Genomic DNA, 25,834 nt, shown 5'->3' on the forward strand with positions numbered 1-25,834 from the left:
TCGGCCGGTGAGGAAGGAGTGGATCCATTCCAGGGCTTTATTGCAGTTACTGGCATTGGGGAGTCTTGTGCATAGGGTGAGATGGGAGACAGTATGGAAGGCGGCTGAAAGGTCTAAGAGGATGAGGGCTGCAGTTTCACCTCAGTCAAGTAGGATGCAGACGTTGTCTGTGGCGACGAGGAAGGTGGTCTTGGTGTTGTGGTTGCTTTGGAAGCCAGATTGGAAGAGGTCCAGGATGTGGTTCGCTTTGATGAACTCAGAAACTTGGGCGCTGATGGCCTTCTCTATGGATTTGGCTGGGAAGGGGGTCAGAGAGATGGGTCTGAAGTTCTTGAGGTCCGTCGGGTCAGCAGAGGGTTTCTTCAGCAGGGAGTTGGGATGGAGAAACTGTCCTTATCAATAGACCCAAACTGTTCCTCCTATCCCGAGAGAGGAACACCCTTTATCCAAATTCTTTCATCAGAGTTTAGAGAAATAACTTGCCGGACCTACCTGCGGCTACTCCGTTTGGTCCCGCATGAGACTCCTAGAAAGGCTAGGCATTTCCCAGTTCTTGCTGTTTCCCCTACCCTTTTATATATCGGACCACGGAGCCCACACTACTGAATATAAACCTGTTGCGTGACAGAGGAGTAGGGTTGGTTTATTGGGTTGTTTTTTATTACCTTAAATGCCTGAATTACGCTGATGGGTTGTCGGCACTCAGCTGTGTTATGGGTGCAAAATGTATATGTTACCAATGCTGGCCAGTGATTGTAGGCAAACAGCCATGTATTGCACGTAATAGCCTCTAATAAACAGAATTGCTCCATAAAATGTATTGTACCCCCCTGTCGCACCTTGGTACCTTGACATTGTCCTTACCAGACTCACGGGCCCTCCTTTTTCATATATTCATGCACGTTACAGTCTCTCTCCTAGAAGGTGGAGTTCCTTGTCACTATCATATCCTCATGACTTTTTAGTGAGACAGGGCATCTTTCTGGAGGAGCCTTTCTTTCAGGTTCACAAAGACAGAATTGCTCTCAGAATCAATCCTAAATTCCTTTCAAAAGTGGTATTTCTGTTCCATCAATTAAACTATTGTGCATCTAGGGTACTTCCTACAACCACCTTCCCTTTGCATGCTCTCATGTACTCCATTGATAAAACGAAGCTTTTTCGCAAACCTCAGCAGCTATTTGTCTCTTTTGCCAAACTGTACAAGGGTCCTGCCCTTTCAAAGATAAGTATAGCTCAGTGGCTTCTCAAATGCATGCAGACTTGCTATATTAGCTAAACAATATCTGTCTGTCTCGCCACGGATAGCACGATAACAAGCACAAGTCGGCCAGGCTGTTTTAACCCCTTCGGTGCTCATGACGGAATGGTTCCGTCATGACCCACGGTTGAGCTGTGCTCATGACGGAACCATTCCGTCATGACCACGCCCGCGCAAGATTCCGTCAGCACAGCGGCGGAATCTGCGCAGCATCGAAGGGGTTAAGGACTCCCTTACAATCTTCTGCAACATCCTCCAGCTAACCCCCACTTATGGGGGAATAGCTTTACACTCTATGCAGAGCTTGTGTATCTACTGACACAAATGCTATGAACAGAATATGTTACTTATGTTGTAAGCATCTGTTCGTAGTCTGTAGTGCTGTACATTCACATGAACCCATCAACCTCTCCAGAAACATTTGATTGTTGCAGATGCATGGTCTATTATCTCACCTCTAAGTCTCTTAACTTTTGCACGGTCACTATACTTTTCTATCTTACACTCCATCTTTGCGCTCACGCTCTGCAGAGAACAAAATCTAACAATGAAGTCTGTGCCCATGCACATTACCAGCCAAAGGAGGAGTCACAATACCTCTTGACTTGAAATACTTCTTTGGAGACAAACAACTTGCAAACGTCCGAGTCCAACACACAGATGGCAGGAGTACGCAGAGAATGTGAATCTACAGCCACTCATGAGGAAGAAACCACATCCAGGGTTGGATGATTAGCGGTATTGCCGGATGCAATGTGATATGACCTGCGCGTACACAGCGGATGTTGCTGAGGCTGCGAGGAAAGGGATAGCCACGGAGCTCACCGCAGAGCAGCACGCTGTGACGTGGGACCGAGGGCCAAGCGGTAAATCAGGAGCAAGCCAAGAATCGGGAATCAGACTGCAGGTGGAATATCTTGGTGCCTTGATCTTCCATTGCTCTTCCTGCTGCAAGGAATGTGGTAAGCTTTGCCGCGTTAGGCGTGCAGTCAACGGGGGTAGTGGTGCATCATGGAAGCGGCCAAACTTGCGTTTGGTGCAGCCCCATGTGCTCCCGCTTACCCTTTGCCCTTGCTGGCTGCTATCTACACTCCCTGCCCCTCAGCTCTCCCCCTTCCTGGTGATAATTTTATAGAACCAAGGGGCAGAAGATACAATTGAAATAAACATTGCATTAACCTGACCCTCTGTAGTGTCCGTGCATGGACACGTTCTAGTGTTCGAACCCCGTGTAACACACTGTACACCCACCCACCACCGACGTCACTGTGTCAGGTGATGCGGTCAATAAAAGGGCCGAGCGCACGTGCTCGTGGCCATTCCCACTACCCCAACTATGTGTCTGGTGTCGGTCCTTTCACCCAGCATGAGGGCCTAGCCCCCAACATTACAACCCTCCACGATTTCGCGATTTCGCAATGCGCGGAAAAAATCACAGAATGAGCTGATTAGCACGATGCCCGCAAAATTGACATTTATGGCCACTAAAAAAGGCCTCCAGCAGACAGCCACAAAAATGGTGACATTTTATTGGCTGTACGTGTACACATCACTACGTGGCGCTTTACAGCCTTAATAGCTGACTGCTGACAGAAAGACAAGAAAAAGAAAGAAGTTCTTCACTGGCAAACTCTGTAAAGGCACTCTGCGCACATCATTTCGGTTCGAGCGTATGATTTTTCAATAAAATTCTTCTAGACAGGCTGACTATGTAATGGAGGCGAGTTGCTGGCATTCTGTCGAAACTCACACTATTTCTACTGAATGGCCGGGGCGTGCAACACAGACAAATTCCCTTTCTGTCATTATGCTTAAATAAACAATGGCGGCAGTCAATCGACAGGCTGATCCCGACCTGAGATTGGCACTGGCAGGATAATAAAAGGCGGAAGCGCATGAAGATAGCTTTCAATGAAATGGAGACGTCTGCATTCGATGTGTCTCTCAAACCTGAGGTATTTCGTACTACGCTGGGAGTATCCACATAGCTGTTGGCATTTTATTGCCACTTCTGTGCATCGTGGCCCCCGGGGGAAGTAGGGTCGGCAGACCAGTTTTCCCCCGGGGTGTTCGCGCAAGACCGGAAGAACAGGGCTGAGTTTAGGGTTAGGGGGTTGGGTTAGGGGTGGGGTTAGGAGTAGGGTAAAAGGAGGGCAGGGGAGGAGTTTTAGCCTCTTCCTGCCCTCAGCGCCATTAGGGAAGGGTCTGGTTCCAAATTGATCCACCCTCCCACCCTACATGTTATAGGAGTGGGAACCGGGTAGTATCCCGGAATAGCGTGCCAGTTTAGGAAGGGTTGAAGGTGGGTGTCAGCAGAACTGTGGAGGGGTGGGGAGTCTATGCTGGGCATACTGACCCCCCCGGGGAGGGGGATACAGGTGCATGATGGGAGTGCGGGATGCAAGAGTGCGATGGCTGGAGATGCTGGAGGAGGTTAAAAGATAAGTGTGGAAGCGAATGAAAGAAGGGATGAGATCGCTGAGTGAAGCGTGAGAGAGTAACTGGAGTGCGGGAATGGATGATGGATGAAAGACATGACGTTTGGGATTTGTTGATAAGTTATTGATGTTTGGTTGATTATTGTTGTCAACCCTGTCCTAATTAATGGCCTTTTACGCTAACATTCAGCATTGGAGTGGTTATTGCGGGACCCCTCTTTCTAGGATGCGTGATGTCCTGCATACAGGAACATGCTCTCTATTGCACCCGGATTCCATTTATGTCCTTCTTTAGACCTAAGAGCATAATGTTTTGTGTAAATGGGCTATCTTGAATCCAGTGGCAAAGTGAGCAAGGGACCCATGTCTGGGCATGCCCTGCCAACTTAGGGCAGGGCATGATTTCAGCTCTCAGATGAGGATCTTGATGACATGCAGGGTTATGACCCAAAGTGTTCCATCTTACAAGATACAACAAGAAAAAAACTGCTGAGAGCTTGCGACCTGGCAGGCCTAATAACATCGAATGACATATTTCCTGGTGATATTCCACCAACATAGACCAGGCAGTCGGAAAAAACGGTTTCTTATTTAGTTTTTCCCCATGGCAAATCAAAGCTTATACAGTCTAATTATAGACTTCAAAATTGACCAACACAGTGTGAAAGATCAAAATATCTGTATCAGAGCCAAATTGAGCAAGCTTAAGCTGGCTAGAACTCGGCTAGAGAAGGAACATACAGAAAATCAAAAGCGTCTCAATGTAGAAGATGTAGCCAATGTCCAGAAACTGACGGCTGCCACTGTGGAGACCCTTAAAGATGCCTCAATCAGGGACCCAACCCCAATTATGGCCTGGGAAAGTTTCACCGAGTGTTTAGAGGCAAAATATCCGGCTAAAAGCCTATGTAAAAGTACAAGTATCAACCGAAAAAAAATAACCCACATGCCGAGGGGAATCCAGTTTATGAGATAGCAGATTAACAGAACACTCCGGTATACATGACTCTTTCTATGCAATCCAGTTTTATTTTGAAAAACGACGACATGACAGGAGAACTTACAAAAAAGAGGCATGGTCCGCTAAAAAAGCAGACATGCAACCTTATGGGCCAGGCTCCTATATTCCTCAATGCAAAATGACCTGAGAAGATTCTGGAAGCTAATAAAGGAAATTGAAGAAGCTCCGCGGGCAGCAAACAAAGCGAACATATGTGAGCATGGCTGGGTGGAGTATCTTAAGACTCACATTTCAGGGGGTACAGGCAGTCCAACTCCTAATGAGATTAACCCCAGCTGCACCTTTCTCAGGAAATAACATCCTTGCGGAAGTAGATCCTTTGTAATACTCTACAGCAACAATAATCAGTCATAGAGAATTCCCATTCCAATTAAGCACCTGGGCCAAATGGTATTCCTCAAGCCGAATTAAACCAAACACATTAATCAGGGATAAGTATATGGCCATAATGTTCAACTCCATCCTGGCCTCCAGAAATCTTCCAAAAAGTTGGCAAGGATTATACATCCTATCTTCAAGGATGGGGCAGGCTCATCTTCAAGCAGCTAACGGTTGGTAGCTTTGCTTGATGAATCCTGCAAAATCTGCTGAAGCCAATATGGCTGCTAACCACGGAGACATTGGTCAGGAACAAGGTTGGGGATGGGACCCACCTGTTCAGGGAAGTGGGAACTTTATTTGGTCTGAAACAGGTGTGTGTGCTTGTGCCACTTCTGTTTAATCTGTTCACCTTTGATCCCTCTCTGACTCTGGATGATGTGGTGTCACATGCCCCGTGCCTTAGCAGACTGCCCTTGTCATATATCCTTTATGCAGATGACCTGCTTTTATTGAGTAACACGTGAGGCGGACTGAAAAGATGTATTCATCGGTTCGCTGAGTACACCGATAACAACCTCCTTGAGATCAATCTCAAGAAGGCAAAAGTAATCTCCCTAAACTGGCCCATTATCAAGCAGGACAGAGGGCTGTTAAAAGGGTCACCTATAGAAGAAACATCTACATATCTGGACATCAAGTTGGATTCAAGGGCATCCTATGTCCCACAAAAGAAAGCCATTAAAGGGAAAGCAATCACACTAACCTTTGGCTTCCAAATTCTAGCCAAAATCTTTTGGGGTCACAATCTCAAGCCCCTTATCATGGTGATTAAATCAAAACTGTCCTTGACACTATCATATGGAAGCAGCATAATGCTAGGCCATGACGCAAACCTCCTGAATAAACTCATAACTCAAACCCACAAACAAATGTTTTGTCGCCCAAGGTCAGCTCAAGTTACACTTGAATTTTCCATGGAAAAGCAATCTTTAGTCAAAGGAGGCCTTTGCAAAAAGTTGCCACAAAATGAGGAATGCCCCTATAGACACCATGGAATACTTTGTATGGTCTGAAATAAATCTGTACAAAAGGGGGGTACAAAAGGGGGTGGTGATGGACGGAGCATCAGAAACAATCAAACACTCACACCCAGTCAACAGATCTGGGTTTGATCCATCACCGTTCTTTAGCCCACTCTGCCACCCCAGTTCAGACATGGCCAAATGCAAATCAGTCTGACCCTGTGCCTCATGGGAACAGTCCAGCCCGAACTGCCAAGCCATGCCTTCCCTGGAACGGAAACAAGCTTCCTAGGACCGGTTTCTGGCATTTCAGCCGTCTTCAGCCAGGCTTGCTTGAATCCAGTGGCAAAGTGAGCAAGGGACTCACGTCTGAGCATACCCTGCCAACTTATGGCGAACAAAGCGGTACAAAAGGGGGTTACTTTGGTTTTTGCGCTGAAATAAATCTGTACAGAAGTAAAGGATGTTCTAAAAAAGTATCCAGGTGATGGTATTGAAAGTCTGGGGCATTGATGAGCTATGGCAACTGGATATAAGTGAGGAAGCTTTTAAGGAAACTATGAACAAATGCATTTGGCTAAAAAGTTGGCTGGAGGACAAAAGGACCCTAGCCAAGTGAGCACACGGGTGGTTTGTTAAACAAGCATTGGCATAGCCAATAGGTCTCGCCTTTGGGAACTTATAAGTGTTTAGCCATGCAACAGTTGATGTTGTTGCTCCAAGGATATTGTGCTGCATAACTAAATACTTATGAGGTCCCAAAAGCGAGACCTATTGGCGATGCCATTGCTTGTTGTGTGGGCTGCTGTGTTACATGGCTAACATGGCTAAAAGGTAAAAAAAAAGTGCTGTGACACTGTCAACACTGGGCGCGTCATAGCTTTTTTTTTAACTTTAAACCATGTTGCACAGAAGCTCAATTGCTGTGCAATGTGTTAAAAAAATAACATTGACAAAGCCATAGATTTCACATAGACGAAACCTATTGGCTTTGCCAGTGCTTGTTTTCTTTCCATTCTCCTGTACACTGACGTAATTATGGAAATTAAAACTGAAACATCGGGTTTGTATGCACCCCGCCCTCACCCCACCCCCGAAAACTTAGAGAAAAGCAGAGCATCTGTTATTTCCATGAGATTCGGCCTATAAATATATGCTGGACAGGCCGGAGCGGACTGTGGAAGGGTGTTTACAGAGTGTGACGGAAACTGACGGGCTAATAGTGCCTGGGGCATATGTTTATGACTAAAGATTTGACTATGATGCGTTCAAATAAAGCGTGCCTGCAAAGGTTTGAACAGGATCATGGAACGTTACATCAGGAAATGGCAATTGCAACTTAGTCTGGTGTGTCTTGGGACAAAGGGTCCCGACAAGGTGTGAAAGTAACTGTAGTGGCAATAAAATGGAACACATGCAATGAGCAAACAGCTGTTATAGTGCTGGCAAGAGCTCACAGAGGGGAAGTGGGAGCTTTGGAAAGCTCAGGTTGCAAAGAGCCGAGCTTGAACACGATTCTGACGTTTCACACACATTTCTTTTTGGTTTTTTTTAACATAGAGATAATGGTAATTTTGTATCTTAATCGCTGCTGATCTTGCTACAAAATGAATGATAGAAAACTTTTTTATTACTCTTAGGAGAAATGGCACATGGGCATCTGTCACGAAACAGAAGAAGAAACGCGAGTGGTGCGCGCGCGCGCGAAAAGTGAAAGTAGGCTGCGCGCGCGAAAGTGAGTGATCGCGGCTGTACATATTGCAAAGCTGCCGGCTGCGCGCGTGCTCGCTCGCGGGAACACAAGCTTGTCGCCAGCCAGCAGCACTTTCAAAACTCACATACTAAATGTCTCTCCGGGCTGCGCATTGCGCGCTGACTCAGCGAGACCTAAAAAGTATGATGCAAAAAAGGAGCAGTCGTATTTTGAGGCAGAATACTCTGTTAACATCAACAGAAAGTTTATGGTAATGAGATTTGGCCTGCTTCCCACTCTGGACTATATACCCAAATGGTAGGTCAGGTGTCAATTGGAGATTAAGAGGTGTGGACTATGCGATGTGGCAAATGAAAAATTGTTACGTCATCTGTCTTTGCCCACAATTACTTGTTCATCGAAGGGCCCTGTTTCACAATGAATGAATCTCCTTAGGAGCAAGAACCTTTAGGTCGGTGGTCATAGAGTCCTTAAAAACACGAAACCTTATGCTGAACATCAAGCTAGTGCAGTTTTTTGACATTTTCAAGGACTTGATAAGGGCAAAGGCACTTCCTGAACAGGGTTGAAGTATCTAAGTCAGGAACGGTGCAAATAGGATGGTGCTGATATACGGGGCCTTCGGTGGTCGCCTGATCACGAGGACCGTATCTCGCTTTATGCCGATGATATCCTGTTGTATCTTGCCTCACCTAAGAAGTCACTTATAGTGGTCTGTGACGTACTCGCATCGTTCGGTAGGAACTCGGGGCTCGTTATTAATTGGGGCAAATCGTACTTGTACGTTCTTAGTGGCGAGGTCCCACCGATCCCTAGAACATGTTCGATACAGGTCGCCCAGCAGGGTTTCGTGTATTTGGGGATCTTTATATCCATGGACCCTGCTGTGCGCTACGAGAAAAATCTGCTCCCCCCCCTGGCACGTTTGAGGCGAGATGTTGAAGGTTGGCGGAAGTTGCCGCTCTCCCTTGTTGGGCGTGCGGCCCTGTTCAAAATGATGTCTCTTCCCCGCTTCCTCTACGCCCTCCAGAACACTTTGGACTGGGTCCCGGCCAAATACTTTCGGGAGGTCGAAGGCCTCCAACGGACGTTGCTGTGGGATGGGCGGCCGCGAATAGCTATTGCAAAGTTGACGCTCCCGTGGTACGATGGGGGCATTGCGCTTCCAGACATCCGACGGTGCTATTGGGCCACGCAGCTGAGCGCGATCAACCATGGGTTTTATGGCCCCACCCTCAGCCCTGGGTATGCCATGGACAGGTGGTTGCTGCGTGGTGGCAACTACTACAGGGCGTTGTATTCACGGTCCCTAGACTCGTCCCTCACGGGGCCCACAGGTGTGGCGGTGCGTGTGTGGAAGATGGCGACTGACTCGTTGGGCTGGAAGGATAGGCTCACCCTCGCTACCCCATTGTTTGAATCGGAGAGATTGGGAAGGCTCTGGCATACGAAGGGCTTTGATAAGTGGGACCTGATAGGTATATCCAAGGTGGGAGATGTGCTGCATAAGGGGAGAGTGAAGTCCTTCGAGGAGTTGCAGACAGAGTATGAGCTGGGGCCCTCCGAGTATTTCAGGTATATCCAGCTGCGCCACGCCCTTCGATCAGTCCTCGTGGAGGGTGAGAAGGTGCCGGAGTCCTCTCCCCTAGAGGACCGGGTCCTTGATGGTCATATGCCCGAGAGCACGATCTCGCTCATATATAAGAAATTGATTAACGTCCGGGCAGACATGCTTTTGGGGCTGCGAGAACAGTGGACTAGGGATGGCCTTGAGTTGGATAATGAGGACTGGCAGTCAGCGGTTTCTTCTCCTAAGGAGGTTGCGATCCCGTCGCGTCTGAGGCTGGTGCAGCTTAAAATACTGCACCGGGTGTATGTGACGGGGCCAAGGCTGGTCCACATGGGATTCTCGAAGGATGGCCTGTGCAGGAGGGGATGTGGTATGGTGGGCACTTTCCTGCACATCATTTGGGAATGTGGGGTCATTGTGGAGTTCTGGAGGAGAGTCCATGCGGTTATGGGGGAGGTGACGGGCATTGCTGTGCAGCCGGAGGCGCGGTGTTGCCTCCTGAACGTCTGGGGGCCCACTGACCTCGATGAGGCACAGACCCAATGGGTGACTCTGGGTAACATGGTCGCTAAAAGGGATATCGCGCGATTGTGGGGCTCCTCGGGACCCCCTACACTGACCGCGTGGAAAGAGAACATGGACTGGAGCATGTTTAGGGAGAAGACGGTCTATTGCTCCAGAGGTCGCCCCCGGAAATGGCATGCCATCTGGGGGCGGTGGAATCAATACAGGGGGGAATATGTCTTGCCCCGGATCTGGAACCTCCCGAGGAACAGCTTTCCCCCTGACCTTCTTTCCAGCACAGTTGGGTTTTAGGAACTGTTTTGGGCCTCTGCTGTCCCCCTTCTTCCTCCGTACACCGTCTTGTAACTAGTAGATGAGTGGGGCCCGGCCTCCCCTGGGGACTCTCACCATGGGCTTTCAATGTTCTTGCCTTGCTGGGGTTTGTTGTGGTTTTTTGTGTTTACCTAAAATTGGACCTTTGCACTACTCTTTGTACTGTACTGGGGACACGTCACTGTATCTAACTCTCAATGCTGCCGAACCTTCGGGCTGTCGGCTGAAAAGCTGTGTCCTGTTTTTTGAAATAAAGGTTTTCCAAAAAAAAAAAAAAAAAAAAAATAGGATGGTGCTGGTTTGCCGGATGGACTGCTAGAGGGTGTACTATGGATAAGACTGGGTAAAGTTTGGCACCGTCTGTCCTAGTTGGCGAGGTCACGAGCCCAAGTGGGGCACTAAAATAAAGACCACATTGACTAGAGCACCCAGACACTTGACTTTGATACTATCTTTCTTTGTGGATCCTGAGGTATAAAACGATACAGGCAACCCTGTACATACTGTGATTATTAACATTGTTCCACTGCATTCGCACTGTATTGCTCAATCCACTTGTGGTTACATCTGGGGTGACACTGCCACTTCGTGGAGTTTTGGCCTCGTTCTTAGCATTGACAAGTTGCAATGGGATCTATGCCCTTCTCCCATTACCCACTGTTGGACTACTTGTTGCACTTTATCACTCTAGTTTTTAACTGTCTGTCAAGTCTTGATAATGAAATTTGAAAGGGCAAGTGTTAGACCTGTCAGCCCTTTGGGTGGTCCCTCCTCATCATTTTTTATTTTGTCCCACTTTTGCCTCAAACCCTGTTTGAATTTTTCCTTTTTGGGAACCACCAGAATTTTTAGTGTTGCTGCAGATTCAGGGAGCCATTTTACCTACCCCTGAAACTTCTGTCTGAGGGCCTGGAGCACAAAATGGTGGCCACCTGTGACATCACCAGCATCCACTGGAACCTACCAGCACCTTCCAGAACATTCCAGAACCCTGTGACAGTTGGAGGCGGTTTAGAATGTTGGGAAGCTAAGACAGAGAGTTGGCAGTTGGAGCTGGCAGTTGGCACCTGACTGGTGAAGAATGAGCAGCAGAAACCTGAAGGAGGAAGGAGTGAGGCAGCAGGGGTGGAAACTTGTGCCTGGAGTGGGGTCCATAAACCCACCCTTGATACTAGTCCCTACTGACTGAGCCCAGCCTGGAGCCCTGTGTGGGAAGAAGCAAGAAAAACCATCCTAAGGACCTGGACAGCAGGAACAGGCCTTAGAAACAGAGAACAGCAAGATCCTGACCTGGAAACTGGTTTCCCTGGAGTCCGACGTCGAGTAGCCTGAGACCTGGAGCCCGAGGTGGAGAAGCGGCGCCGACTGGAAAGCGGACGTCGTACCCGGAGCCGCCAGAGGTCGAGAGAGGGTGCCGTCAGAGGTCGTGAGGAGTACCAGAGGTCGAGGAGGAAGTCACCCGAGGTCGAGTGAGCGGCGTCATCGGAGGAGTGAAGTCCGCCCTCCGGAGTCGTCGGAGACCGAGGTGAAGTGTACCGGAGGTCGGGAGTGAGGATCGCACTCCGGAGTCGCCGGAACCTGAGAGAATCGTGCCGGAGGTCGGGAGTGGAGGTCGCACTCCGGAGTCGCCGGAAACCTAAGGAGAGGAGCACCGGAGGTCGGGAGTGAGGACCGCACTCCGGAGCCGCCGGAAGTCGACATCGAGTCAAGGCCGGCCGACGTCATCGAAGTTGAGGTCGCCATCGGACCGGAGCCGCCCGAAGTCGACATCGAGTAAAGACTGCCCGACGCCATCGAATCGGAGGTCGAGATCGAGCCGAGGCCGCCGACATCGAACCGGAGCCGCCTACCGGCGTCGTCAAGAACTGACATTGTGCCGAGGCCGCCGACATCGATCCGGAACCGCCTCACGGCGTCGACACGACTCCAGCGGCGTCGGAGCATCAGAAAAAGGGCAGTAAGTGAAGTAGAGGGCGCCTAAGGCCCTGTGGAGACCTGAGAGACTGCTCTAAGGGGCTAGGGAGGTGCTGGAACCAACCTGACTGTGCCAGGGGGTGAGCTGAGACTAATTTAGAGGGGTTGTGTGGAGGGAGAGAGCCAGGTCTCTGGTATTCCCCCCTTGATCTACCTCAGTTTAGGCCTCAGCCTTGTCCAAGCCGGGGAGTAGACACCCTCAAGCCTTCCACATCCCCACAAGCTGTGCCTGGGCCAAATCAGCCCTTAGGAATTCAAATGTGATTTGATTCTATGAGTGTCACTGTCAGCTTTTAAGTATTTATTAGGGGCACTGTATTTATTGTATTTAACCTATTCATTGCTTCACTGTATTTATTGGTCCACAGTATTTATTGATGCACAATATTTATTGGTTTACAGTATTTATTGCCTCAGAATATTTAATTGCCTGTATGTATTGCACTTATATTTATGCCTTCCTTATTTATGATCACCCCTATTTATTGAATCATTAAGCCAGTATTTATTTGACCTGCACTATTTAAAAAGTTGTATATTGTGATTGTTATTTATTTATCCAATCAGCAACTAAGAGAAAAAGAAGATAAAGAAAGATATTTTCATAATTTTTACGGTGTAGAGTCGTTTTTGGAACGGATGCACGCATGGTTATTGTATGGGTATGACGTATGCTTAGCACGGTGCCTGATTCCTGACCACTCGAGCCAAGCTACCACAGTGTGTCCGGAAGAACACCACCACCCTTTCAGTGTGGGAGTGTGTTTTACCAACAGCAAGGGTTTGTTGTTTAGGCTGGAACCCTGGTAGCACTTTGCACTTTCTGTGAGCATCAATACTGATTTACTGCACTGTGCACCGTGCTAGTGTGGGGGTACACTATTTGAAACCTGCTGTAATATTAGGGATAAGGTATCATCATTAAAACCCATTTTCCCCTTTTTGATATAATCCTCAATGGGATTGCCTATTACTGACTGCTATGGCCAGATTGGTGCACTTTAGTTCGTGACCTTAACAGGGGGCTTTTTCAATTGATATTACTGTTTTGACAACTATTGCATATTTCTATGTTTATGGATTTTATTAACTAATAAACTAAACTGAACTCTGAACTACAGCCACACATGCTATGAAAATTTATTTACATAAGGGTAAATGTATTCAGTAACCTAAGAAGTTTAATGTCACCAGCTACTATTCTTAAGTAAGTATTGCATTTACTCTGCAACCATCATCATGATCTTTCCGGACCTTTCAATGTTCCATGGAAAGATACATTTTTAAGTGCAGCTTATGGCAAAAAGCCAAGTGAAGTGAAGGGTTAGAAAGGCTGAGTCACCCAGTTCGAAAGCTTACTAAGGGCCTCATTACGATGGCGGTGGGACTCCCATCGTTAGCCCGTCGGTGGCGGTCCCACCGCCATCGGACTAAGCATTACCGCCTGCCGCATTATAAAAGAGAGAGACCGACCGCCACGGATCGGACGGGATCCTTGAGCTTGTCGGAGGGTCCACCATCGCTACAATAGTGGCGGTGCCGGCCTGGCATCGCCGTAGGGCTTACAATGTCCCTTCCCGCCGGCCGTTTCATGGTGATTTATCTGCCATGAAAAGGCAGACAGAAAGGACATTGGGGGCCGTAGAAGGCCCCCTTCTCCCTAGCCCTCCGACATGGGCCCTGGGGGCACCTATGGCGCTCCCCTACATATCCCTGCACCATGTGGCAGGCACCGCAAAGTGCCTACCACATAGTGCAGAGATATGCACAGGGTGTATTTTTTGTACTGCGGAGTGTGCTGCAGGCCGCAGTCCATCCCGCTATACAAAAGATACACACTGAGACCGCCTTCATGATTCCAGCTAGGCAGCTAGTCGGGCGGTCCCGTTGCCAAAGGGATGGACGTCGGACGCAAGTCTGACCGCCATCCTAATCAGGCCCTCCGTTGTAGGATTACACACATCATCGATTAAGCCACATCTCGTGACGTCACCACCCTAACACCAGCTGTGCTGAGCGTCTACCTTTCCTGTGAGCTGCAAAAGACCAGAGTTTGCAGATATACGAGTTTAGCTCAATTGCAACAATGAACATGCACGGGTACTTACACTTGGCAGATGCGACTCAACAGGGAAAAGAATAATCTGCGATGAACATGGAGGTAATTGGGCCTTGAGGCTGGGATTGTCAGCACGCCTCTGGAGAGGCCACAGATGCAATGATGACATGCAGAAGCCCGAGGCCTGTTGTGAACACAGTGAGAGTTCCCTTTCACGATTTCTATTTCCATCATTGGCTTCTAACAGACTCAGATGCCACTATCTCTTTCAAAGAAAGATGTATTCAAGACATGCGTAAAAATGTTTGCATCCTGTCGCTTACTGTCTAGGATTTGTTTTAATGTTTATAATGCTTGATAACTATTATCAGTATGATAATCAAGATGACATGTTATTCAGCATGATTGTTTCATCTTTTTGAGGCTTTTCTGTCTGCAAGCCCTGTCTTGTTTTCAAAATGTAAGATCAACTAGGTGATCAATTAATAAAAAAACTCAGGTATCGAACCACAGGCAGACAAGGACTTTGCACTAGGAATATCACACAAAGGTCAAGCCGGATTTGCAGCACCAACCAACATCAGTCTGAGCCTGAGGCAACACGGGAGACAGCACAGACAACTGGCCTTCAGCCTTTCAATTTTTATTTTCCGGGCACAAACAAGCCGCTATAGAGAATAGCTCAATTGCTATTTCATTATAAAAACACAGGTATGCTATGCTGTGCGATCCATCTCAAGAAACTCGAGCACAGGCTTGAGATCTACTGCTTTAGATAAAACTTCACATAGCATTTATAAATAGCTTGAGGGTGTTAGAATAATATAAACCCAATAACCATGTTAAAAAGGTTCTGCTGTTTTCACTGACCATAACATGCTTAGTTGCAGTCCTTTCACATTCTTTGGGGTTACCATACATACTTTATACACTAGGTTAGGATTTTAAAATAAACATTTTCGGTTTCTAAGTGCTATTTTGAGTGTGTTATTCATTTATGGAAGGGGGTTTGGAGTTTAAACAAGTCCCTGATCTCTTCTTGTGAGACTGACGGTGATCAGTAAACACTTTCTGCAGAGCATTGCTCAGTGGTTTCTGTATGGGTTGCAGTCCAACTGGATTTCTAATTCATTTTGGTGCTTTAACTAAGTCCTTTCACCACGGTCAATGTCACTCGAGGAGTGAGATCACAGGTGTACCAACATAATATCAGTGCACGAGGGCCCTCAAGCCAAAAGTTAGTATCGCTTATTAGTGATCATAGGTGCAGCAACCGGCAGTGGGACACAAGCACTCTTACTGGGGTCAGTGTCTCACACTTTGCTGCTGAGATATTTCAAAAGCACGGACAAGTGTGATGACAAAACAATCCCTTCTGTCTCAGCAATAATAATGGGCAGCGGTGAAAGTCCCCCTTTTTCGGGAAACTTAAATTAACAGTTGCTTCTGTAGAACTTCTACTCACGGTTGATTGGAAAAGGGCCAAGAGTTGACTATGATAAACACGTGCAAATCATTTGCTCCTGTTTCATATCTCAACCACCCCTGGATCACTGCCAATTTGCATTTGCAAATTAGGATTTTTTGTACTTAGCCGTTTTCTACCTATCACTGAGCTTCATTTTCTGATGGACAGGGAAGCAATGCGGTGTGGGAGGAGGTGGGACGGACGGGGCAAGCAAGGATGAAGTGGGAGGGAGTGGGAGTGAAGGGGCAAGCAACAAGATTGTGGGAGGGGGAGGGAGGAACGGGAGCAAGCAACAAGAGAGCATGAGGATGTCGGTGGGACAGGGCAAGCAAAAAGGCTGTGGGAGGCAGTGGGAGGGATGAGAACAATCAACAAAGAAGCAGGAGGGTGTGTGAGGGATGCGGGAGGGCTGAGAGGAACGGGAGCAAGCAACAAGAGAGCATGAGGATGTCGGTGGGACAGGGCAAGCAAAAAGGCTGTGGGAGGCAGTGGGAGGGATGGGAGGAATCAACAAAGAAGCAGGAGGGTGTGTGAGGGATGCGGGAGGGCTGAGAGGAACAGGAGCACGCAACAAGGACAGGAGAGAGTGGGAGGGACAGAAACACCTGCAGGAGTGCTAGATAAAAAATACAAAAAAGAGTACTTCTGCAAGCGGACGTCCAGTGATAGGACACTGGGCACAGACAGGAAACTGTGCTTGGTCCATGCTTCATGGAAGACAAGACACAAAGAGAAAGTGGAAGCAAGAGGTGCTGACCAATGAGAGGCAAGGAATGAGTGACCAACGGATAATAAGGGATGGTAAGTAAGGGTGGGATCTAATCCCGTTTTCAACTTTTCTTTTGTTTACAAGAGATTTCACAAGGACAGAGCATATGCTGTCTAAGGTGAAACCAAAAGTTGAATTACAGTAATAGATTTTCTGTCCATACCGTAGACTACAATTATAAAACAATACAGTGTGAGTAATTTAAGTTTTTTATCCCAAAGCCAATAATTTCAGCATCCAGTTATAAAACCCACAAGTTCGACTAACACACTTTCATACCAACCCGCATCAAGCAAATCACTTTGGGCCAAATGTATCAGTTGCGACACTGCTTTGCAGTGCAGTGTCTTCACAGGTCTGCAATGCGATCTGACCAATTCTTTCCGCTCTGTGGACGTACCAATCCAGTAGAGCGCAAAGAGGTTGACAGCAAGAGTCACAGAAGTTCTGCCTCATGAATATTTAAGTACAATGAAGGAAGAGGAATTCTTTCTTGTCCGCCCCTTTCCTTACAATTTACAAGGAATCACAACATTTCCATTGCAGGCTTTTAGGCATAATGTCATTTTGATACATTGTGTTACTTTGGGGGCATAAGGCTAAACAACTATTACAATTTTGGGTCCCTTGCATAATGAATATTCATGAGGTAATATTTCAACAAATCATTGCAACCTGACTTTGAGCACCGTGTCAAACTGACAAATCCAACACACCCCAAAAATATAGGCCTGGTCTTACTGCAGATGCTGTGAAACCAGCACTGAGATGTGACGTGGTCAATGATACATCTGGCTCTTAATTTTCTTAAATTAGCATCTGGCTGCCCCCCTGCCGTCTTTCTGCTGCACTTACACGGAAGGGTTCCCCTATACCAGTGATTCTTGACCTGTGGTCCCACGACCCCAACGCCCACTCTGGGGCTCTGCAGCAGTTAAACATGTTTAATAATAACAGATTAATAAAGTATAGGTACCCAAAAAAGCAAAACTGAAAATTGAAAACACTAAAATGTTTTGCACATATGAAGGAATTCGAAATTGAATGCTTAAAATTCAGTTGGTGTTCTTGATTTGTGGGAGCAGCGCAAATACAGCAAAATAAATCTAGTAAGGATGACTGGTAACCTCAAATAGAGCACTGGTGCGTGCCCACAAAAAGAGAGCATGCGTTATACTGAAAAATACAAAATGGCGTGCTAACAAAAGGCTTATTATGTTTTAAACACTTCAACCTTCAGATTAAAATTTCGATTTTTCATGTTTTGGTTTGTGAATAAATCAAATATTTCGTAACTTGTGTATTTGTTTGATGTACACCTATTTCTGAGTTTTTGTATATTAATGTCAGGTTCAAGTCATAGAAATGAATTAGGTGGGTGTCTCGTTTCCACTAGTGATTCATGGGAGTACACAGAAGAAAAAAGCATAAAAACTGCTGTCCTAGACACCTCTTTCCTCTTTAAACACAGAAAGGTTCTGCTGAGACTCCATCTCAAGCCACTTTTGAGAGGGCTGAACAATGCTGCTCAAATCAGGACTTGGAGTCCCTCCGCAATGTACTATTTCAGACCAGCTGGGAAAATATAGCCTGCACTCACAGCACAGGGCATGCAAGCCGTAAACACAACCACTCAAAATGAACTCTGACAGGAATGATGCCACTAACAGCACCAAGAGTGCAGTCTTTATAGAACCATTAATCCAGCTCTCTGACAATACAGTGTAATGCCAAACCCAGAAACGAAAACACAAGCCACATGAGAGGAACTGCACTCTTCATGCTGGTGGTGGCAGTGGTAACATGTAGTTCTATTCAGGGAGGTGTTCTGATTTGGGTATGAATTAATTGCTGTCCCTCCGGTGTGAGCCCATCCAGAACCATCTTAGAACAGTCCTCTGAAAATACAATTTAATGCCAAGCACACCACAGTGACTGTAGTTCACACAGAACCGTATCAGGCCGCCTCTGATAATGCAGTGTCATGTCAATGCCACTTCTAGCACCCAAGACTGCAGTCCACACATGGTGATCTCAGACCATCTCACTGACATACGAAGTAAAGCCACTGTCACTGCAGTGATTGCAGTGTGTAATAATTACCTTAATCAAGACCTCTAACTATACAAAATAATGCAGCTCGCACCACAGGGATCGCAGTAGGTACAAGACCATCTCAGACCAGACCTCTGTAAGGAATGAATTCTAAAAACAAATTTCGACTCACAGACCATATTAGAATTACACTTTATAATGCGTTTAAACCGTGCAGAAATGTTTTCACTTAGAAAAATAACACGTAGGAAAAATGTACTTGCTTTACAACTTGTAGGAATCCATTAGAACGCATTTTAATTTTGCTTATAGAATACATACGTAAATCACACATAGGGAAAATGTGCTTTCTTTAAACGTATATGAAAAATAACATGAAGAAAGTTTTTTGTACTAGGCTTTCATTCTTGAATCTTTCGACTCTTGCTCATAGCTAAATAGACGTTTATTTAGGACACTTTGCCTAGCACCAGCAACTTGCTAAAGAATGTGCTGACTTCAAGATTATGTTCCTAGCCTCGTCGTACCATATTAGATCATCTTATATTAACAATGAACCTTGCTGTGGATTCATATCAAATGAACTGATAGAATGAACAATAATTTAGATAGTTTTTATATGTATGCTTAACTAGAACATTATTGATAGATTTGTTTCAGTTCATCTGACTAGCCTTTGTATTCACAATAGTACATTGAACGCAGCTTTTAGCTTAGGTAAGAATGTTCTCATGAGAACTTTCCTCCATTTTTCTAGCACTTGTAACACTGTTTTACTATATACTGGCATGAATGTTTACAGTGGGATTTGGGATGAGAGGTTTCCATTGGTTGTGAGACTCAAACACCTACTAATTTTCGTTGCATTATTGTGTGTTTATATATTATAATAAGTGGTTCTAGTTAGAGAGTTTAGAAAAAAGAAACTTTTTTTTAATCTTCTACAGGACAGTCACCCTTTTACATCCTTGCCCTTTCTTTGTTGCTATAAGTGACTTTATTCCTTTTCCTTATTCTGAATTTCTTTGATCAATGCTACTCAAACGATCATCCCTCTTTCACTGATATTGACGGTTGCTACCGCAGGTGTGGGGAACTCATCTGAGTTTCCAGAACGACTCTTTATGGAAAGTTCTAGTCTTTAATCTATGCTCTGAAAAAAATCTTGCTCTTTTCTAGAAGGGACTCTTCACGGGTCCTATTTTTGGATAGATTAGGTTCTTTAGCTAGTTAGTGACAATTCCCTTTATGGAACACTCTGTATTGATTTATGCTGTCACTAATCAACCTCTTACTCGATATTTCTGTAAACTGTACTAATCTGAATAAAGATGAACAAACCTACTAAATCCTAAAGATAAATAAAGGTTTTGAAAATGTCTACAATCTCTCATCATTGACTGAATACAAAGGATCTGGCAGTTGATGATAGATGCATAACCTGTGTTTTGTTCCAGCTCCATTCGCAACACGGTGACAAATACCCAACCAACCTGTTAAGCACCATCTGGATTTCCAAGGGCCAATCTGTAAGTATGGGTATTTAATTTAAGAGACCACTTTGGCCAAGCCTTTAGGGACCAACACCTCTGACATGACAGAATAAGGGCACTCACACAACTGCAGTTCATTTAGAAACATTTCACACAAGACACTGCAACATAATGTTAATAATAACATGGAAACATAGAATCTAGTCAGGGTCAAAGAGTACTTACACAACTTTATTTAATATATTTTTTTTTACAAATGTACCATAAATAAATCCTATGCGTCGGTATCCCTAAATAAAGAAATGGTTAAATGAACGGGAATGGGAGAAGGGACTGAATGAGAATGGCAACCACTGACCAGGTGACCCTCATATTTTTTCTGTCACAACTCTCCCACACCATCTGTAATGCAAGTGCCGGTGTTTTGCGTACTTATTCTTAAGGAATCTGAGAATGGCAACTCTGAGACTAGTCCTGCCTGTCAATCATTTTCTTATCTTCTTCTATAAGACTTTTATCATGTGGCAGACCAGACACAACATCCTTCATTGTTTTCTTTTTATGAACATTTACAAGGATGATTTAGATTTAGAATTCTTTTAAACGTTTATGTAGAGACAACAGAAAACAGGCTCAAAAACCCCAAAGATGATTCTTACTGCTGAAAAACTCAAGTCTCTTTTTCGATCCATTTAATTATGCTTGTGGCATGAATGGTATGCTCTAAACCACCAGCTTGCAAAAAATCCTGAAAAACATATATATGAAAATGATATTCTTTAAATAGACAACATATTTTGGTGGAGGGCTGTGGAACAAACCCCTAATATATTATGAGCATCTATTCTTCCAATTACTACTAGATAAATAGTTCTTCCATCACTCATTTAATGTTCTCAAAAAATATCAGGTGACTATCCCCTCAATGCAGTTGTTTGAATGTCCCATTTCCACTGGTTGCATAATGCCAATTTCTGCAGGCAGCACATCTTATATTTCAACTGGATAGATATTTCTGTAGTCTACTGTTTCGATATTCCAGTCTCTTTTGATGAATAGCCAACACTTCCAGCGGGTGCATATCTTTAACACTTCTTCACTGAATACTCAAAATCCCTACAGAGAGAATATCCTCAGCCTCGGTTTGTTGAATACCCCCAATCTCTCCAGCCTGAATATTTCCAATCTCTGTTGTCTTATTATGTAAATGGCTCCACTTTCTGTTTGTTGTCTATACTCGGACTCTGTATATTAAAAGACCTCCAGTCTTTGTTGCGCTTATATTCCCAACTTCTGCAGGTTGACTATCTCTAATCGCTGCTCTATGAAGACAAGCAGCTGTTGAATGTCGATAATTCCTGCTGGGTGAAATATCCTATTTCTGTTGGATGAACATACCCAAACTCCATTAATTTAATGTATTGAAGGCACTGAATAAAAAGTTTGGCTGCACAGCACTGCCGCCAGGGCGAAACAAAAATCGAAAGGACATTTGAGGTGCAATGGCTCACTGCCACTCAGCACAGATGTGCACAATCCCATTTGAGGTAAATTCAAGTGATCTGTAGGTGTACTTTGAATTTCCAATTCCTGCTTTAATTTAGAAATGGAAGAATGAGGCAGTAATGGGTGCGTGAAGTCACTCAGAAAACTTGGGGCCCTGTAGAACACTTAAGCCAAAGTGGGTTACGGTAAATCCTCTCTTGTGCCACAGGTGAAGAAGAAGCAGTGAAGTACCACGTACAATGAGTCACCACAGTTGGCTCCAGCTTGGAAGTAGGGGATTATTGCTACATCTCCCTGATCAAGGCTCCTGTGCGTCTCTGAACCTATCTGGATCAGTGGTCATGAATTCGCAGGTTTCCTGATACAATTTTGTTCTCCAGGATTGTACCAGTAGGGATGTCAATACGGTCACCATGGTTGGCAATGATGATTACGGTGCCCTAGAAAAGGATGAGGGGAACAAAACGAATGGTTACAACAGGAACATTTAAGAAACACACTTCATTGAGTTTTACCTTTAGGCTTAATAGGTATTGCAAATGGACTGGGCTGCAAAGCCTCTAGTTTTAGAGGGGTCACTCAGTGTAGATAAATGAAAAGTTATCATTACCCAGACCAATATGGCTAACAATTACCAACAACGGGCATTTGTTCAAGTTCTTTTGTTTGACGATGTTAGCTTGAGTTCTGAGATCTACTGTGAGGTCATTTAGCAGAAGGTCCTTTTAGGCCTGGTTATGATTACAGATGCTCTCAATATTAACATAGGACCAGCTCAGTGGCTTGGCAAAGGATACGCAGCCTGTCGCTTCTAGGAAAAGATGGGCCACCTGATATACACCTTACAACTCAGGTAGTAGAATTAATCGGCAGGCTTGGCGGAGAGTAACAAACCCTCTTTGGACAGGGACATCAGCCACCTCTAGGCCCGAATGGGGTCAGGAATAGACACATGGTCTCAGAAAATATAATCTTTAGAATTGGGAGAGCTCAAAGGATTCAAAGAAAACTGTTTGTAATTAGATACTGATTTTACTCCAACTCCTACCCACATTGCCAAGCCAGGACTCTCAGGACTCACCTTCAGTGTAACGTCTTTCCCAAAGGTGACATCGCCCGACACAGTCAGGTGGTCCAACTCTAGCAGGTCCGGGATGTTCTGGAAGCGATGGAGAAAGTCGCGCACCTGGAATGAGATGGCCAGAAACGCTGGATGAATAACTAATTGGAAGTTTACAGTGATGAAACTTTTAAGGAGGACCTCTGCCAACACTACTATTTGTGGCATGCATTGGCACCAGATTGTAGTTTGTGAAACAGTTTCATGCACCAAAATAAAACAAAATGCAAAAATGGTATTGCACATTAGCTTTCGGTCGATCACTTAAGTGGTCTATTTGGGCACCAGAAAGATAAAAACCAGGGCCATCCTTAATTTACTACCTGAATGCAGTTAAGGCAGGCATGCAGTAATAAAGAGAAGGATCACTGGGAAAAATAAGAGGCTGTAGATGAGTTAGAGTCTGCAGTAGGAGGTGTTTGTGATTAAATTGATGATGTCTCATGGAACGGCCCTGCCCACTCATAGTTCTAGACTGTTTTTAATGCTTTTACGTAGATTACTTTTTAACAATAGGATATTTAACATTAAGACAGCATATATTCATTGTTGCCATACATTCATTCATGAAGTGGAGTATCGACCAATATCACCTACATAGTCAAATTAAATATACATCATATCAGCATTCACCAGCACATCAAATATTCAGATACCTATTATCGCAAGCCACTTATCCGCCCCTCCCGCCATTGCATTAGATTCATTCCTTATTTTTCTCAAACCTGTCCCCCAGTTAGACAATGCAACCAATAAATGCATTTTTCTTAGAGACCGTATACTTTTTCAGGGGGATCAGTCAACTATTATTTATTTGCTATGCTACCAGGGTGTCTCAGTGTGGCCTTGTGTTATTTTTCCTTTCCAAATTTAATAGGACCATGTTCGATTTTGGTGCCTTCTTAGGATACCCCACCTTCATCACTCATTCTTCATTCAGGAGTTTAATCCCCCCCACCCCAAATGTCCCTAGACCACACTTTTTCCATAGCCCTAGCCTTAATAATGATAAAGCAGTATGTGTTTGTGGCTGGCCATCAATTACGTCCCACTATTTCCTGGATTTCCTTATTAAAGCTTGAAATGTTAGAAACTGACCCTTCTGTACTTCATAATTCCTGTTATATGCTGTGGAACAAATGCCATTTGTTTCCATTCAATAATTGTCCCAGTGTTTCAACTGCAACCCTCTTCTATCAATCAATCAATCAGTAATCTTATAAAGCGGCACTTCCCACCGGTGAGGGTCTCAAGGCACTGAGTGAGGTGGTGAGTCTGCGGTTCAGTCAAAGACCTAGGTCTTGATGTCCTTCCTGAATTGCTGCAGTAATGGTGACTGCCTGAGGTGCAGAGGCAGGGAATTACAGATCCTTGCAGCAAGGTAGGAGAAGGATCTTCCTCCAGCCGTGGTCTTTCAGATCCATGGGATGGTGGCCAGGGCCAGTTGGTCAGAGCAGAGGTGTCTGGTGCGAGTGTAGAAGGAAAGGCGGTGGTTGAGGTGTGCAAATCCAGCGTTGAGAAGGGCTTTGTAGGAGTGCGAGAGAAGCTTGAAGGTGATTCTTTTGTTGACAGGTAGCGAGTGAAGGTCTCTCAGGTGACCGGTGATGTGGTTGTGGCGTTGTATGTTCAGGAAGAGTCTGGCAGAGGCGTTCTGGACATTGAATCTGTGTCCCTATAGTGGTCTGGGCCTAAGGTTACTTCTTTTTCGGACCACAGGGAGCACCTGCATTTTCTTGTGGAATTCATACTTACGGTCAGGTTTTGAAAGAAATTCTTGTACTAATTACAGAAGTATTTCTTTGGGCACAGTCACTCAAATTCCCTAGTTGCATTAGGGATATCTTTGCAAGCGTGAGCAGTTCCTTTTTTCAGGATTCCAGCATAAGGTAGCAAGTTCCTATGGCTGTGGAGGTAGCAGGGTGTTTCTGGGCTCATGCCAGGATGGCAATCCATGGCAAGAGGTAGTTGCAGGTAGCTGACACTGCTGGAGTGGACTTTTGTTTTAAAATTGTATACCCTCTCCATTTTGCATGTTTAGATTAATAAGATTAATTAATTAATTGTAATTATACTAATGGTTTGCTGTGTGAATTAATCAACATTACTAATATAAGAAATATACGTGGGAATTGCAGTGGCATGGCTTAATTAATTACGTAAACTAATCTTGTATGCATACTAATAATAGACAATCAGAAATTGCATGATAATATGTTGCTTTTGTGATGTATCTGTGATTTGTGCTTTATTAATGTGATTATAACCTGCATTAAGTGTTGCTTCTGCTAGATAAATACATACACATATGGGTATTAGTAAGGGGATAACAGATTATTAGTCATTTATATGTATTAATTATATTTTGTGTTTCTTTGCTTAAGTTGACCATTTGGTGGCCACAAAATGGCCGACGTCCCTGTTAGACGAGAACAACTCCATTATGAACATCTCTGGGTGAAGTGCGCATGCGTCACCATCAGCTGCCGCAGCCTTTACATGACCCCGACTCAACTGTGACAACCAAGGCTATTTCCCGGGCTTACGGCCAAGCTGCTCTGAAAGAAACAATGAAAAGATACTATTGCGTGGATTGGAACTATATCTAAAGACACATTATATGTATAGGAAAGAAGTCGAACTTTTCCCAACGGACCAATCAGACTTGTTCAAAATATCAAATGTTACATTTCGGAATGTAAATTTACTATAAAAATGGTAGATTAGAGAGGGGCCTTAGCTGCTTTGAGCTTTTGCCTTTCAATTGTTCGAGACCCTTCAGAAGATTTGCGATTTACTGACGGAGAGGACGGTGACACTGCGGGACAGCTGTTTCCAAAGACTCTGACAGTATGAACCGATGACCGGGATTTTGACTTAGAGGGCGACTTTTAGCCAGAATAGGTAACTATGATGATCTAATTTGCTTGATTAAAACCCAGAGAATTGAATTCAATTATTTAGATAAAATGTAATATTCATTACAAAGAACTGTGTTGGGTCGTTATTATTTGAGAAAATGTATTTATGTAATTGATTTTATAGATTTCGTTATCACTTCAACCTGCAGCTAGTAGATCCATGGCCTATACATGGGAGGAGTACTAAAGGTGAAGTTTAGATCTTTATGAATAGGGTTATGTGAGTGTGAGTACTCTCTCCCATTACAGCTAGTGGAACGATCACCTCTTTGAAACAGGTTATTCGAT

General features: G+C 45.0%; 1 protein-coding gene across 1 annotated transcript in view; it reads right to left on the reverse strand.

Moving 5' to 3' along the window:
• Positions 1 to 20,212: 20,212 nt before the first annotated feature.
• Positions 20,213 to 25,834, reverse strand: part of LOC146798535 (UTP--glucose-1-phosphate uridylyltransferase-like) — an 81,675-nt gene continuing 76,053 nt past the window's right edge. The window contains exons 10-11 of the mRNA XM_085625823.1: positions 22,590 to 22,694; positions 20,213 to 21,948 (exon numbers count right to left, since the gene is read on the reverse strand). Coding sequence (XP_085481949.1) covers positions 21,841 to 21,948; positions 22,590 to 22,694 — 213 coding nt within the window. The 3' untranslated portion in view covers positions 20,213 to 21,840. The remainder of the gene's footprint in view (positions 21,949 to 22,589; positions 22,695 to 25,834) is intronic.

Source organism: Triturus cristatus, chromosome 9, assembly GCF_964204655.1.
Source record: "Triturus cristatus chromosome 9, aTriCri1.1, whole genome shotgun sequence".
NCBI classification, from domain to species: domain Eukaryota; kingdom Metazoa; phylum Chordata; class Amphibia; order Caudata; family Salamandridae; genus Triturus; species Triturus cristatus.